The sequence below is a fragment of the Aethalodelphis obliquidens genome, unplaced genomic scaffold (assembly GCF_003676395.1).
Source record: "Aethalodelphis obliquidens isolate GAN/ISIS:26980383/991018 unplaced genomic scaffold, ASM367639v1 scaffold20, whole genome shotgun sequence".
In the NCBI taxonomy this organism is placed as follows: Eukaryota; Metazoa; Chordata; class Mammalia; order Artiodactyla; family Delphinidae; genus Aethalodelphis; species Aethalodelphis obliquidens.
In genome coordinates, this window is record NW_020837964.1 from 6,444,607 (window position 1) to 6,462,301 (window position 17,695).

General features: G+C 43.6%; 1 protein-coding gene across 1 annotated transcript in view; it reads right to left on the reverse strand.

Moving 5' to 3' along the window:
- The window catches only part of HSD17B2 (hydroxysteroid 17-beta dehydrogenase 2), a 61,838-nt gene that overhangs the window by 23,711 nt on the left and 20,432 nt on the right, over positions 1 to 17,695 (reverse strand). Inside the window, exon 2 of the mRNA XM_027119163.1 lies at positions 1,534 to 1,746. Within this exon, the coding sequence (XP_026974964.1) occupies positions 1,534 to 1,746 (213 nt within the window). The remainder of the gene's footprint in view (positions 1 to 1,533; positions 1,747 to 17,695) is intronic.

The following is a 17,695-nucleotide window of genomic DNA, read 5'->3' on the forward strand; positions in this document are numbered from 1 at the left end:
CAAGGAGGCCATTGTGGGAGCTCAGGCGGGAGATGAGGGCCCCAGTTAAGCCACAGCTCCCTGGGGATGATAGGAAGGGGCGGGATGACAAAGATCTAGGACGTAGAATTGACAGGACTCCGGACCAATAGGATGCAGAAATCGAGGGTAAGCGGCAGGTCTAAGTGACCCCCCAGGTTGCTGACTTGAATGACAGATTAGGTGGCAGTGCTGGCGTTTGAGCCAGTGTCTGAGTCGTCGGATGCAGGAGGGTAAACTGATTTGCAGACCGGCAGCAGAGAAAAAGATAATGAGGTCAGTTTGTGACAAATTGAGGTGGGATGTCTGCTAACCAATTTTATATGCCTATAGGTCCTGACGTTTAGAGGAGAGCTAGGTTGGTAACACACATTCAGAAGTTATCGTATTAAATCGCAGTGTTTCTCAACTCTGGCAGAAAATTAGCATCACCTGGGGAGCTTTCAAATGTATTGATGCCTGGGGCCCCCAAATGGGATCTTCTTTACAGTGGACATTCTCAGCAAAAGGAGGGCAACAGTACTGGCCTCACTGTGGAAGTATTAGCTGAGTTATTGTCTGTAGGTACTGATTTAATCTGTTGGGGGAAGGTCCCGGGTTGCGTGGGTATCACGGGTGTGTGACCTGTGTTTCAGAAAGGCCTCATGTTTGGTTAATTTCCTGCCGGCACCATTTAAACATCTTAAACATTTTGTAAACAAGGAGCGCCACATAATTTGCATTTTGCCCTGCCCCCCCCCCAAGTTACATGGCCCATCCTGGGCCCAAGCACAGGTATTTTAAAACACTTCCCAGGTGAGAATTCCTGGTATAAGGAGAGAACAGTACAGCCCGGGAAACATGGAGTGGGAAGTTTGGGGATGGAGCCCTCAGTAACATTCACATTTAGGGGAATGGGGGGAGGGGCGGAGAAAGAGGTTCATACAGGAGAAGCAGAAAGAATGAGCAGAGAACTAGGAGGGCAAGAGGGGGCTGGAGACCCCAAAGCCCAAGCAGGGGAGGATAATCAACACACTGAAACACAGCAGAGAAATTAAGAGCTTGGTGTTTAGGATAATACTGATTCGCTTGGCCAGACCACTTAGGGAGGCATGGTGAGAAGTGGAAACAGGGTGGCAGGGTTCCAAGGAGCTTGACTGCAAAGGAAGAGGAAGAGAAAGGCAGTGGCTAAGGGAAGGCAGTGATTATGAAGCTATTTTCTTAAGTCTAATACAAGTTAAGATCGGTGAGAGGAAAGAAATGAGGAGGGGCAGTAATTAATGGGAGAGTGACCAAGCAGATGCTGGAGGGAATGGGATGGAGAATTCTGTAAGTTCTGAGGACGGACCACACCTGACTCATTCCTAATGTCTTCATGTCTGCAAAAGGTGCCAGCGTGTGGCAGGTGCTCAGTACAGGGGTCTCCAGGTGCCAGAACAGACTAGAGGACAATGGTAATGAGAGGCTGGAACCAGTGTTGGGCGTCTGCAAGGAGGGTGGAGGGCACTCGAGGGCGCGGGTGGCTGAAGGCAGTACCTCTGTTCTGTAGCTTTTCCTTCACTTTGCTGTGGGCATCTTTTATCTGTTGCGGGTCGGTAATGTCCAGCTGGAGCACGGAGAGACGCTTGGAGCAGGTTCTTCGTAATTCCTCTGCTCCAGATCCCTTTTCATCCAGAACTCCAGCAAATACCGTGAAGCCCAACTCGTCCAGATACTTGGACAAAGCATGGCCAATCCCAGAATCGCCACCTGCAAGGGGTCAAGGCAATACAAAGTGGGCTCAAACCACAATGGCAGGAAAAATCATTGAAGAAAAAAATCACTGCGTGCTATTTATGATGGTCCATGTCCTCTGGAGAGAGTAGGTCTTGAGGAAGTTTTATTTATTTATTTTTTTTGCTAAGTGAGAAAATGGGCAGAGAAGCCACAAGAGACAAAGTTCTCTGTATGAAAAAGAAAGGGAGGTGAGGTAGAATTTGAGGTGGGGGCATAAGTGGGAGGAGAAATGCTGATGAGGGGGAGGGGTCCAGGAGTGGCTGGTGGCCAAAGAACGTAGGAGGGAAAACTAAGACATCTAATGGAAGCTTTTTTATTAATCTCCGCATGTAGTATTTTATGTAATAACCTCCATCACTGCATAAAATCTTCGGTAAAACATTCATTACAAACTAGTACTTTGGAGTTGGTTTCTTCATTTTAAAGATGTAGCAAAGTGTCGTGTCCTGCTTCATAGTGGACCCAGGACAATAGCAGAGGCTGCCCACAGGGGCCAACTCCTTCTGGATTATGAAAGATGAAGACTCATAGCCACCTGCCCTTCTCACCTCTTCGGAACTTTTTCCCTAGCCATGGCCTTCTCCCAAACCACTGAATAGACATCAATCCTAGGAAGACACCTGCAACAGAAACCAGATAGAAATCCCTAAGTGCACTGCTTTGTGAAACCAGAGGATAAGATCATATGTAAAATACATGTCAAGCCTACCAGAATTTGAGATGGGAGTTTACCCAACCCACTCTGGAAGATATTACGGACCCTAGAGAAATTGTTTCACACCCACAAGTACAAACGTAGAGACCTGAAATTCCGAAGATGAAGACAACGTGGACATAAAATCACCCTTTGAGCCATACCAGAATAAATGTGTAACAATTAATATGTTTCTACAGCTCTAAAGATGAGAGATCATCTTCACATCGGTTGTGTCAGGCAGTCTTTCCTATAAACCTTGAGGGAATCTGTCTTGTCAGCAGTTGGGGGCTACAGTCAGGCATCCCCCTAAGAATCAGAAAATTCAGGAAATCAGCATGCTGACAGTCAACTCAAGGTTCAGTATGTCAGTGATCAGAAAAAGATGTCTGACTTCGAAGCTAACAAGACCTGCCTGGAATCTGACCAGAAGTGTTACTGTCTCCAAAGAGAAGATAATCACCATCAAAAGGGAAAAGGACAGAGAAACAGGCATTCACAGATATTGCTGATAAATGTGAAGGGGTGAAATCTATGACCATTTTAGATACTGAGACCGAAAAAGTCTCAGTATCTATCCTAGAGGAAAAACTCACATATATTCAGAGGCAAAGGATGTTCTTTACAGGACTGTATATAATAGGAAAAGAAGAAATTAACCTTAACATCCATGAATTGGAGAATGGTTGCATAAATTATGGTACCCATGATGGAATATGACACAGTGATTTTAAAAGATAGGGTAGAACTATATAAACTGGAATAGATACTGCTCCAAGATACTTCGTTAAGTGAAATAAAATGTTATAGTACAGCAATTATTATAAAGAATCCAATTTATGACCCAAAACAGGGGTGGAAGAAACTAATTCTCTACCTATCCATGCATGCAAATATAAAAGGAAAGATTTGGAAGGAGAGACACCAAGATGGTAATAGTAGTTGCCTCTAGGAGGAGAGGCAGAATGGACAGAGCTTTGTTTTACAATGTTTTCCATTTTTGCTGCAAGAGAGTACTGATTTTTCTTGTGTAATTTCTCTTCTTTTAAAGGTCATGCCAATTAGAATGAAGATGGGCCCTGTAAGTATAGGAAAAGGTATTACCAAGAGGCCATTGTAGGTGGTGTCTGCAAACACTGCCCAAGAGAGTGCAGCCTTAGGAAGAGGTGCGGGCGCTTCTGCCCCTCAGACAGAAGATGTGGGCACTCCTGCCCCTCCGAACACAAGATGAAGGCATCTGGTTACCATAGTTGATTGCACTTTACTTTGTTTCTTGTATGTCCACATCTCCCTATGTGTGCATGGTTTCCTGCCTGGTCCTGGTCAGAGGAGGAGACCGTACCGAGAGGCAGACCTAAGCGTCTGGGCCATGTGATAGATCTCTGCTGTGCTGTAAATTAGCACATTAGAATTCTGGTTTTAAAATATAATATTACATGCGTATAACAATTTTGCGAGCCCTGCAAATGTAGCTTTGCCCTGTAGAAATGGACCTGACGTTGGACAAATCCAGCTTCAGGGTCTGCGTGGAAAGGTTGTGAAGGAGTGTGTATCTTGCATCAAAGCTTCTTATTTATGATACGTAAGTAGAATAGAGCAAATGTTGTTTGAATCTTTGTTATTTTTAGTACCATTTCTCTAATAAAGCTAAGTATTTTAGAGGAAAAAAAAAAAAAGATCTGAGGCCAGATCTTTGACAGTGGCGAGTTCACCAGGTGGTGGCTGCAATGCATGTGGCCTCTCCCTGGAAACCACCAAATGTCACTGGTGGTCAAATCTGTCTTGTAAAGTTATTCTCCCCATGTCTCCAGTAGAGATTATCATTCCCATTTTACAGATGGGGAAAGTGAAAATGAGAGAGGCCAAGGTCACAGAGATAGAAGGGATGGACCTGAATCCCAGTGCCTGACTCTTCGTCATCCTGGACCACCTTCTCCTTTATCTGTGAAAGCAGAGAAGGAAGGTCTGGGGAAGCCAGCCTCTGAATGAGCCTCTTGTGGCCCAGCAAGGAAGGATAGAAATTAACCTGGAAATAACTAACTCAGAACCAGACTGGAGTGAAGCGTGAACCTGGAGCCAGATGAAACACACTCTGCTGGGTGAGAGCAGGTGTTCACAGAAGGCCCCTCCCATTTGCGACGCACCACACCCTGTGCTTCTGCCTCCTGGGTGGTGTGGCTGGGCATATTGGGGCCATGGGTTTTAAAGCTCCCAGTTCCCCTGAAAGGTTTGTGTCATATCAGGATGCCAGCATGTTGCCTCTGTGCAGAGAGAATCATCCTGTGGTGCAGAGATGCAGGCTGTGACCTTCACCTCCACGCAGCAAATAAACTCAGCCAGGGTGCCTACCAAGGAAGGTGAGAAAGGGTCATCTATCAGTGGCCGAGTGGATAAACAAAACGTGGTCTAGCCATACAATGGAATATTATTCAGCAATAGAAGGGAATGGAGTTTTGATACATACTACAACAAGGATGAATCTTGAAAACATTGTGCTAAGTTAAAGAAGGAAGAGACACTTTGATCCTGACCCCATTTTCTCTGAGTAGAGAATGATCCAAAGACAGTTTCCAAGGTAATGCCTTAGACCAGCTTAGGCAGCTTCGTGAATCCAGGATCTAACTGTCTTCGGAAGGTTCCTAGGAAGAGCCTGGCCTACGGGAGATGCTAGCCACAAAATGAGAGATGACATATTGAACTTTACCGAGCCCTGTGGTCCTGGACAACAGCAAAAGTTAAAAAACACTTCCAGGGCTTCCCTGGTGGCGCAGTGGTTGAGAGTCCGCCTACCGATGCAGGGGGCGCGGGTTCGTGCCCCGGTCCGGGAAGATCCCACATGCCACGGAGCAGCTGGGCTCGTGAGCCATGGCCGCTGAGCCTGCGCATCTGGAGCCTGTGCTCCACGGCAGGAGGAGCCACAGCAGTGAGAGGCCCGCGTACCGCAAAAAAAACCAAAAAACCACTTCCACTCTTTGCGTTCTGGGAAATAGTTTCCTGCAAAGGAGTCACCTTCTCCACGTGAATTAGAGAGGATTCAGGGATGCCCTCCTTGTTTACCAATGACAAGGCCAGACCCAGGCCCTCCAAATTCCAACACTTTGCTTCATAAATGACAAGCTAAACTGTTTGTCCCCAGACAGTCACTGGAACAAAATGCTTGTTAACCAAACTTTGGTATAGATTCTTTCCTTCCCCCAGGTCCTGGCCCACCGTCAGCCTGAGGCAGCAGATAGCCCCTCCTGAGAACGGGCTGGCCTCAGAGAAGATGGTCCCTCCTCTGCCGTCTGATCACTCCTGGCCTATCCCCATTCCCCTCACCTGGTTCTTTTCAGACTTGTTCACCCTTCCCATGAAAGCAAAACTCTTTTTTGTCTAACCCTTGAGATACTTGCAGACCTGTGGTCAAAGTGTTCCCTTCACTGCAACAGTCCTGCCCCTGGCCCCATAGTAATCCTGTAGAATAAAGTCTTTCCATACAAAATCTGGATTTGTTTTTTTTATTTGACAATGAATTAAGAAAGCCAAAGTTCACGGGAGGCCATCCGTTTGTCTTTACCAGTGAGAAAAGGTAGCATAGAGGCCTGGTTTTGAGCCTGGCCCCACCATCCCTACCTGTGCAACCCTGGTCAGGTTATTTAACCTCTCTGTGCCTCAGCTTCCTCATCTGTAAAATAGGCTTGATAATGGTGCCGATACCAGTTGATATTTGTGATGTGCTTAACAGTCCCTGTAATTGCTATAATAGATTTTTTTTTTTTAAATAAACTAGGCACATGACATCCTTCTTGACTGACAGGCCTTTACATTCATGATGGGGAGTAGATGGGGAGTTTGCCTCTACTGACAGTCAGCTAAACATCTTGGTTAAGACTCAGACTGCTTGATTCTGCCTCTCCCATGTCTGAGCCTTGGGGAATGTTACATATAGTCATGTGGATCCTCCACTTCCTTATCTGGAAAGTGGGGTTATACCAGTACCTCCCTCCTAGGCTGACCTTGGAAGTCAATAAGACAGAGGATGTTCTGCACAAGGCCCCGCCTGTCATATGTGACTTGTTATCAGTAGCATGGCTCTAACCCAGACATCATTTCTGATCTCCTGTTAGAGATCAGGCTATGCTAGCCCTGGTTTTCTTAGGGCTGTGCAGGGTTAAGAGGGCCTTGGGAAAGTATGTGGCTGGGGAGCCGCTCCCTGTCTAGATAGAGTAGCCCTTGTGCACTCCAGAAACCCAAAGACAAGGTGGGGGCCTTTGTGAAAAGGCAAAGTGTTTCATAATTTACCCAATAGTAACCTCTGAAAAGTATCATACCTAGTATGACTCTAATGCCAGCCTCACACATATTAACTCCAACCACCCTGGGAGATAAGTCGTTTTACTATCATCGCTTTACAGAGGAGGAAACTGAAACACAGAAGGGTTAAGTCATTCAGCTGCACATGGCAGAGGTAGGTTGGAACCCAGGCAGGGTTTGGCATATAAACATCTGGAGTATAAAATATTCAAAGCTTCCAGAGCACAGGGCTTAGCATATAGTAGGTGATCAAAAAAAAGCATGAGTTGGCTAAATGGGCATTTAAGAGGGCGTTGGCCTTGGGACTTCCCTGGTGGTCCAGTGGGTAAGACTCTGCGCTCCCAATGTAGGGGGCCCGAGTTTGATCCCTGGTCAGGGAACTAGATCCCACACGCATGCCACAACTAAGAGTCCACATGCTGCAGCTAAGAAGCCTGCATGCCGCAACTATAGATCCCACATGCCACAACAAAGATCCTGCGTGCTGCAACTAAGACCCGGTGCAGCCAAAATAAATAATTGTTAAAAGAAAAAGAAAAAGGACGTTGGCCTTAATGCCTTAAAAATGCAGAGAGAGAGAGTCCTATGGCACTAGGGCTCCTGACTCAAAAATAAGTCCCAGAAAACATATTGAGTTGGATGTCTACCCCAAGAGAGGGTGGGGAAAATGCTGGGGGTGGTTTTAAGCTATGCCCTTTGAGATCATTCTATCTCTAGTGGCCTGGAAATCCATCAGCTTGGAGCAAGCAACGAGTACTAGAGTCCCATTTTTGCAAAATAGGAGTGAATGTGAAATAGTGATTTATTCTAAAATATTAATAAAGTCAATTTGTGTGAAAAACGAAGACGTGAATCACTTTAATTCAGAAGAATTAAGAATTGTATAGTTTCAGAGCTGGTGGGCTAATTGTAAGTGGATTTACGCTATTACCACATGGGGGCGCCAGATTAGCTGTTGAACAGAAACACATCCCATCATTTGTTGGGTCAAGTCTTAAATTAGGCAAGATGTGAATAATTCAACTTCTGAAGTTCTTCAGGGCTAGGTCCCTTGAATGAAACACACCCACCCTGTAAAGACAGACTGCATGTGCTCTTGGACACAAGCTGGTCCCTTGGAAGCTGCATTCAGAAAGAGAGATGAAGGGGGAAGAATTTGCAAGCCTGTAAACAATTTCTAGACATTAGTAAAACATCATATAAGTAATAAAACTTTAAGAACAAAAAGATAAACAAAAGAAGAAGAAACCATCCATCACCTCACCAATCTAACATAACTTTCATAACTTTCGTACTTTTTCTTCTAGTCTTTTTTTCCTATACAGTGTTCTTTAACAATTACAGTTATAGCACACATATGATTTGACAACTAATTTTTTAATTAATATTACATAAACCAGTTTTCGCTATTTCTACATAGTCTACGAAACCATAAATCATCATTTTTCACTATTGGATAAAATTCTCCCTGTCAAAATGCAGTAGAGAGAGAAATGATGAGAGCCTGGATTCTTGAGCCAGGATACCTGGGTTCAAATCCTCGCTCTGCTACTTACCAGCTGTGTGACCTTGGCCAGTTAACCTCTCTGTGCCTCAGTTTCCTCATCTATAAAGTGAGGTGATACTAGGACCTGCCTCATAAGATCGTTAGAAGGATTAAATGATTATATATACTAAAGTAATTGGACCACAGCCTGGCACATGGCAGTTACCATCCAGGTGTTAGTTAAATAAATGGCAACTGGGTATTTTTTAAATTTTTAATCCATGCTACTCCTTTCATTGGCTACTTCTAGTTCCTGGAACCAAAAGGATTTTCAGTTCAGTTCTTATCTCAGAAGGTCATCATAGCTATTCTAACCACAGTGATGAATTGGCCAAGGACTACCCTCTGCTTTCTGCCAGTGGTCCCGTCTCTCCCAGACCCTGTCCCTAAAGCTCCTCCAAGTCTCCCCTTTGTCAATATCTTTGAACAACAGCAGCTTAAAGCAGAGTTTCTCAGTGGATGAGCGTCTTCAGAGGTATCAAGGCCCATTCTCACAGTGGAATTTCAGTTCTGTCAGTGGAATAGACAAACACAAATTGAGGACCTGCTATGTATCGATACCAAATAAGAGGACACCGTCTGAATATGTGTTTTGCTTGGCCCACACACTGTGTTTCGTAAAAAATTTAAGTAAACACTTAGAGTCCAGCTATTTCACCTGAAAAGCCAGATCGATGGTTTCTCTTGATTAACCAGGAGACGGGCCAACTCCGGGCCTGCGTTCCCACAATGAACTCAGGAGCTCAAGCTGAGGATCCCAAAGCTGCCCCTTCCCACGGGTCATGCTCTCAGATCAGGACTCACCACTTCTAATGCGCATGCGCATTTCTATGGGCAACATCCTCACCACTGGGACTCGCCACCACCCACCCCACCACCCACCCCCCCCTACCCGCAGCCCAGCACACAGGCAATTCTTTGTCCCACTTAACAAAGGTCATCTGGGGCTAGCCCTGTTTATCTGGAAACCTGTGGAAAACTAAGGAGGAAAGGACTTTCCCCTCCCTTGTTTAAGATTTAAGCAATCCATCAGATTGCCACCCTCATGTTGACACAGCCTGTTCCCTATAAAATAGATTGAGGTATAATTAAATGGTAGAGAAATAGAATAAAACTCTAGTGCACTTAAGACTTCCCTGAGAGCCATACAAGGCTCAGCTCCTAATCCAGGAAGAGAAAATACTTGACGGTTGTACTACTGACACCTTTTGTGTTTCCATACAAACTGTGCAATATTTTTGTTCTAGTTCTGTGAAAAATACCATTGGTAGTTTGATAGGGAGTGCATTGAATCTGTAGATTGCTTTGGGTAGTACAGTCATTTTGACAATGTTGATTCTTCCAATCCAAGAACATGGTATATGTCCCCATCTGTTTGTATCATCTTTAATTTCTTTCATCAGTGTCTTATAGTTTTCTGCATACAGGTCTTTTGTCTTCTTAGGTAGTTTATTCCTAGGTATTTTATTCTTTGTGTTGCAGTGGTAAATGGGAGTGTTTCCTTAATTTCTCTTTCATATTTTTCATCATTAGTGTATAGGAATGCCAGAGATTTCTGTGCATTAATTTTGTATCTTGCAACTTTACCAAATTCATTGATTAGCTCTAGTAGTTTTCTGGTGGCATCTTTAGGATTCTCTATGTCTAGTATCATGTCATCTGCAAATCAGTGACAGCTTTACTTCTTTTCCGATTTGGATTCCTTTTATTTCTTTTTCTTCCCTGATTGCTGTGGGTAAAACTTCCAAAGCTATGTTGAATAATAGTGGTGAGAGTGGGCAACCTTGTCTTCTTCCTGATCTTAGTGGAAATGGTTTCAGTTTTTCACCATTGAGAATGATGTTGGCTGTGGGTTTGTCATATATGGCCTTTATTATGTTGCGGTAAGTTCCCTCTCTGCCCACTTTCTGGAGGGTTTTTATTATAAATGGGTGTTGAATTTTGTCAAAAGCTTTTTCTGCATCTATTGAGATGATAATATGGTTTTTCTCCTTCAATTTGTTAATATGGTGTATCACGTTGATTGATTTGTGTATATTGAAGAATCCCTGCATTCCTGGGATAAACCCCACTTGATCATAATGTATGATCCTTTTAATGTGCTGTTGAATTCTGTTTGCTAGTATTTTGTTGAGGATTTTTTCATCTATGTTCATCAGTGATATTGGCCTGTAGTTTTCTTTCTCTGTGACATCTTTGTCTGGTTTTGGTATCAGGGTGATGGTGGCCTCATAGAATAAGTTGGGGAGTGTTCCTCCCTCTGCTATATTTTGGAAGACTTTGAGAAGGATAGGTGTTAGCTCTTCTCTAAATGTTTGATAGAATTCGCCTGTGAAGCCATCTGGTCCTGGGCTTTTGTTTGTTGGGAGATTTTTAATCACAGTCTCAATGTCAGTGCTTGTGATTTGTCTGTTTATATTTTCTATTTCTTCCTGGTTCAGTCTCAGAAGGCTGTGCTTTTCTAAGAATTTGTCCATTTCTTCCAGATTGTCCATTTTATTGGCATAGAGTTGCTTGTAGTAATCTCTCACGATCCTTTGTATTTCGGCAATGTCAGTTGTTACTTCTCCATTTTCATTTCTAATTCTATTGATTTGAGTTTTCTCCCTTTTTTCCTGGATGAGTCTGGCTAATGGTTTATCAATTTTGTTTATCTTCTCAAAGAACCAGCTTTTAGTTTTATTGATCATTGCTATTGTTTCCTTCATTTCTTTTTCATTTATTTCTGATCTGATCTTTATTATTTCTTTCCTTCTCCTAACTTTTGGGGTTTTTTGTTCTTCTTTCTCTAATTGCTTTAGCTGTAAGGTTAGGTTGTTTGTTTGAGATGTTTCTTGTTTCTTGAGGTAGGATTGTATTGCTATAAACTTCTGTCTTAGAACTGCTTTTGCTGCATCCCATAGGTTTTGGGTAGTCGTGTTTTCATTATCGTTTGTTTCTAGGTATTTTTTTATTTCCTATGTGATTTCTTCAGTGATCTCTTGGTTATTAAGTAGTGTATTGTGTAGCCTCCATGTATTTGTATTTTTTACAGATTTTTTCCTGTAATTGATGTGTAGTCTCATAGCGTTGTGGTCGGAAAAGATACTTGATACGATTTCAATTTTCTTAAATTTACCAAGGCTGATTTGTGACCCAAGATATGATCTATCCTGGAGAATGTTCCATGAGCACTTGAGAAGAAAGTATATTCTGTTGTTTTTGGATGGAATGTCCTATAAATATCAATTAAGTCCATCTTGTTTAATGTATCATTTAAAGCTTGTGTCTCCTTATTTATTTTCATTTTGGATGATTTGTCCACTGGTGAAAGTGGGATGTTAAAGTCCCCTCCTATGATTGTGTTACTGTCAATTTCCCCTTTTATGTATGTTAGCATTTGCCTTATGTATTGAGGTGCTCCTGTGTTGGGTGCATAAATATATACAATTGTTATATCTTCTTACTGGATTGATCCCGTGATCATTATGTACTGTCCTTCTTTGTCTCTTGTAATAGTCTTTATTTTAAAGTCTATTTTGTCTGATATGAGAATTGCTACTCCAGCTTTCTTTTGATTTCCATTTGCATGGAATATGTTTTTCCATCCCCTCACTTTCAGTCTGTATGTGTCCCTAGGTCTGAAGTGGGTCTCTTGTAGACAGTATATATATGGGTCTTGTTTTTGTATCCATTCAGGCAGTCCATGTCTTTTGGTTGGAGCATTTAATCCATTTACATTAAGGTAATTATAGATATGTATATTTCTATTACCATTTTCTTAATTGTTTTGGGTTTGTTATTGTAGGTTTTTTCCTTCTCTTGTGTTTCCTGCCTACAGAAGTTCCTTTAGCATTTGTTGTAAAGAGGGTTTGATGGTGCTGAATTCTCTTAGCTTGTCTGTAAGGGTTTTAATTTCTGCATAGAATTTGAATGAGATCTTTGCTGGGTAGCGTAATCTTTGTTGTAGCTTTTTCCGTTTCATCACTTTGAATATGTCCTGCCATTCCCTTCTGGCTTGCAAAGTTTCTGCTGAAAGATCAGCTGTTAACCTTATGGGGATTCCCTTGTATGTTATTTGTTGTTTTTCCCTTGCTGCTTTTAATATTTTTTCTTTGTATTTAATTTTTGATAGTTTGATTAATATGTGTCTTGGCGTGTTTCTCCTTGGATTTGTCTGGTATGGGGCTCTCTGCACTTTTTGGACTTGATTAACTATTTCCCATATTAGGGAAGTTTTCAACTATAATCTCTTCAAATGTTTTCTAAATTGCTTTCTTTTCCTCTTCTTCTTCTGGGACCCCTATAATTTGAATGTTGGTGCATTTAATGTTGTCCCAGAGGTCTCTGAGACTGTCCTCAATTCTTTTCATTCTTTTCATTCTTTTTACTTTATTCTGCTCTGTGGTAGTTATTTCTACTATTTTATCTTCCAGGTCACATTCATTTTTCTGCCTCAGTTATTCTGCTATTGATTCCTTCTAGAGAATTTTTAATTTCATTCATTGTGTTGTTCATCATTGTTTGTTTGCTCTTTAGTTCTTCTAGGTCCTTGTTAAATGTTTCTTGTATTTTCTCCATTCTATTTCCAAGATTTTGGATCATCTTTACTATCATTACTCTGAATTCTTTTTCAGGTAGTCTGCCAATTTCCTCTTCATTTGTTTGGTCTGGTGGGTTTTTACCTTGCTCCTTCATCTGCTGTGTGTTTCTCTGTCTTCTCATTTTGCTTAACTTACTGTGTTTGGGGTCTCCTTTTCACAGGTGCAGGTTCATAGTTCCCGTTGTTTTTGGTGTCTGCCCCTAGTGGCTGAGGTTGGTTCAGTGGGTTGTGTAGGCTTCTTGGTGGAGGGTACTGGTGCCTGTGTTCTGGTGGGTGAGGTTTTTCTGGTGGGCAGGACCACGTCCGGTGGTGTGTTTTGGGGTGTCTGTGACCTCATTATGATTTTAGGCAGCCTCTCTGCTAATGGGTGGTGTGTGTTCCTGTCTTGCTAGCTGTTTGGCATAGGGTGTCCACCACTGCAGCTTGCTGGTCATTGAGTGGAGCTGGGTCTTGTCGTTGAGATAGAGATCTCTGGGAGAGTTTTCGCTGTTTGATATAATGTGTAGCCGGGAGGTCTCTGGTGGACCAATGTCCTGAATTCGGCTCTCCCACCTCAGAGGCACAGGCCTGACACCTGGCCGGAGCACCAAGACTCTGTCAGCCTCATGGCTCAGAAGAAAAGGGAGAAAAAAAGAAAGAAAGAAAGAAAAAAATAAAATAAAATAAAGTTATTAAAATATAATTATTAAAAATTAAAAAGAAATTAAAAAAGAAAAAAGGATAGAAGAGAGCAAACCAAAAAACAAATCCACCAATGATAACAAGCGCTAAAAACCATACTCAACAAAAACAAAAAAGAAAAATAAAAACGGACAGACAAACCCTAGGACAAATGGTAAAAGCAAAGCTATACAGACAAAATCACACAAAGAAGCATACACATACACTCTCACAAAAAGAGAAAAAGAAAAAAAAAATATATATATATATATATATCCTTGCTCCCAAAGTCCACCGCCTCAATTTTGGGATGATTCCTTGTCTGTTCAGGTATTCCACAGATGCAGGTACATCAAGTTGATTGTGGTGATTTAATCCGCTGCTCCTGAGGCTGCTGGGAGAGATTTCCCTTTCTCTTCTTTGTTTGCACAGCTCCTGGGGTTCAGCTTTGGATTTGTCCCTGCCTCTGCGTGTAGGTTGCCTGAGGGAGTCTGTTCTTCCCTCAGACAGGACAAGGTTAAAGGAGCAGCTGATTCGGGGGCTCTGGCTCACTCAGGCTGGGAGGAGAGGGGGTACGGTGTGCAGGGCGGGGCTGCGGCGGCAGAGGCCGGCATGACGTTGCACCAGCCTGAGGTGTGCTGTATGTTCTCCCCGGGGAAGTTGTCCCTGGATCACGGGACACTGGCAGTGGCGGGCTGCACAGGCTCCCGGGAGGGGAGGTGTGGATACTGACCTGTGCTCGCACACAGGCTTCTTGGCGGCGGCAGCAGCGGCCTTAGCGTCTCATGCCTGTCTGTGGGGTCCGCGCTGATAGTCGCGACTCGCGCCGGTCTCTGGAGCTTGTTTAGGCGGTGCTCTGAACCCCCTCTCCTCGTGCACCCCGAAACAGTGGTCTCTTGCCTCTTAGGCAGGTCCAGACCTTTTCCCGGACTCCCTCCCGTATAGCCGTGGCATACTAGCCCCCTTAAGGCTGTGTTCACACTGCCAACCCCAGTCCTCTCCCTGCGCTCCGACCAAAGCCTGAGCCTCAGCTCCCAGCCCCTGCCTGCCCCGGCGGGTAAGCAGACAAGCCTCTCGGGCTGGTGAGTGCTGGTCGGCACTGATCCTCTGTGCGGGAATCTCTCTGCTTTGCCCTCCGCACACCTGTGGCTGCGCTCTCCTCTGTGGCTCCGAAGCTTCCCCCTCCGCCAACCGCAGTCTCCGCCTGCGAAGGGGCTTCTAGTGTGTGGACACCTTTCCTCCTTCACAGCTCCCTCCCACTGGTGCAGGTCCCGTCCCTATTCTTTTGTCTCTGTTTTTTCTTGTTTCTTTTGCCCTACCCAGGTACGTGGGGAGTTCCTTGCCTTTTGGGAGGTCTGAGGTCTTCTGCCAGCGTTCAGTAGGTGTTCTGTAGGAGTTGTTCCTCATGTAGATGTATTTCTGATGTATTTGTGGGGAGGAAGGTGATCTCCGCATCTTACTCCTCCGCCATCTTGAAGGTCTCTCTCACGTAAATTTTTTAATGAAAATAGATGCATTTTTCCTGGAATGTAACCTTTATGAATAATTCTTCTATACTATTGATATTCCTATTTTAAGATGGGTAACTGAGATGCCACGAGTTTATATACTCATTGAAGGCTACACAGCTGAGATGTACTAGAGTTGGCTCTCAAACCCACCTTTGCTCTTTCACATTCTTTTACTGCTATGATTCATTCATCGTCTCCTTGAGCACTTGGTGGGGGTGGGGGGTGCACAAAGTGGGGACACCAAAGATGAAAGCTCTCTGCCTGAGAGGGGTCCCCATCACTGGTCCCAGCTCCCTTCACAGAGGATGGAGTCCCATCATCCATGCAACAGTGCAAATGACTTACAACGGCTCTTCCAGAAGGAAAAATGCAATGGGTTTGTTCTCAGTGGTGCATGAGGGAGCCACTCCTAGCCGTGCAGTAAAATAAGCAACCAATCAAAGTATCTCTGCTGGACGTAGAGAAAGGACTTGAGGACATGGAGAGGGGGAAGGATAAGCTGGGACAAAGTGAGAGAGTGGCATGGACATATATACACTACCAAATGTAAAATAGAGAGCTAGTGGGAAGCAGCCACATAGCACAGGGAGATCAGCTCGGTGCTTTGTGACCACCTAGAGGGGTGGGATAGGGGGGTGGGAGGGAGGCACAAGAGGGAGGACATATGGGGATATATGTATACATATAGCTGATTCACTTTGTTATAAAGCAGAAACCAACACAATATGGTGAAGCAATTATACTCCAATAAAGATGTTAAAAATAAATAAATAAAATGTATTGTTAGAGGAAAAAGAAATAATGATTATATCCTGTGGGTAAAATAAAAAAAAAAAAAGTAGCCCTGCTGGGTTTGAGCAAGTGGCTGGATTTCCAGACCACAGTCCAGTCCTGAAACCGCTCCTGAGCTCCACCTGTTGCCATTCCAAATTCAAACAGAATTCATCACCAGTTGCCCCCAGTTGCTTCACCTTCTGGAACTTCTTATTCTCCTAAATGGCATCACCTTCCTTCCAGTTACTTAGGACCAAAACCTTCTCTCCCAATCCTCACCTCCATTCAGTTCCCATGCCTTTCATCCTAAGACATTGACATCTATCTATAGCTCCTTTTCTGCATTTCATGACAAAAAAAAGCCAACTCAGCTCAGCCTCCCATCAGATTGCCACCAAGTTAGGGATATACATCCTCAAATGCCACAGAAGATAACATCATAATTGTCCAAGATTTCATATTACATGTGTTAAGAGTATGCCAGTTAAGAAACACTAGACATGAAACTCAATACTGACATCCCGGAAATTGATGCTGATGGGCATGATATTCAGTCAGCTGAGATGGCCAGAATTTCAGAAATCCTGAGCCAAGACCAGAAGCCATTAGAAAGAGGTGAGTTAAGTACCTAGACAAGAGTGTGAAAACTTCTTGGCAGTACTAGGGACCTCAGCCAAACCTCCCCAGACCATTTCCACTTAGGGTGCCTTTGCAGAGACTAAAATCTATTAAATGCCCATCTCCTCAAAAAGAAGTAGGAAGAATCTATTCAACTGTTGGTGTCCATGACCATAAAAAAAAAAGTGGTGCTCTGGCTTTCCCTAAATGCCACATTTAACTTCTGACACGTCTTCCTGCCTCTCTCCACCTTTATTCATTCATTCATTTATTCATTCTTCATTCACTAAGGGATCACTGTGTTAGGTCCTAGAAATACCACCATAAAAGAAAGACATGTCCCTGCCTTCATGAAGCTTACTGCCTAGAACAGCGGTTCTCAATCGTGAGTCCCACTAGAATCACTGAGATACTCTAAAAAACGTCAGTGCCCAGACCCCATCCCCAGAGAGTCTTAATTAGTTGGCCTGGGATGGGGCTTAGTATTGACAATAGCTTCTAAAGCTCTCCAAGTGATTTCAGTGTACAGCCAGGGTCGAGAATCACCTAAGGCAGGGATCTCAGTCACGGGTGAATTTGTCCCCCTGGATGCATGGCAACATTTGGAGACATTTCTGGTTGTCATAACTCTGAGAGTGTTGTTGGCCTCCAGTAGTAGAAGCCAGGGATGCTGCTCAACAGCCCACAGCACTCAGGGCAGACCCCACTACAAGGAATGATCCAAACGGCAATAGAACTGAGGTGAAGAACCCCTGGTTTGGGGGAAGACAGGCATTAGGTAAATCATTAAAACAGAGAGTAACGAATGTTATAAGTAGAAAATTCCTGGGAAGTACAGGCCATAGTTTTTGTTTACAGAGAACTTAAAGTCCCTTCTTTAGTGAACACCCCATTGGAGAAGAATACAGGCAGGAAAGAGAAAGAACTAGGTCACCTCCATCAGGGCAGGGAATCTACTGGGTTATCTACTTCACTGTTCAGTCCTCTGTGCCTAAAACAGTGCTGGGATCTAGGTCCCAAAAGTCTGAGAGCCTTATGTTTATATATGTTACCTTATTTCATGCCCAAGATCTCAAGGTAAAGTGGGTCTTTTTAAAAAAAATAGATTTTAATTTTTTAAGCAGTTTTAGATTTATAGAAAAATTGGGAAGAGAGTATAGAGAGTTCCCATACGCCCTGCAGGTAGTTTCCCCTATTATTAACATCTTACATTAGTATGCTACGTTTTCTATAATTAATGAACC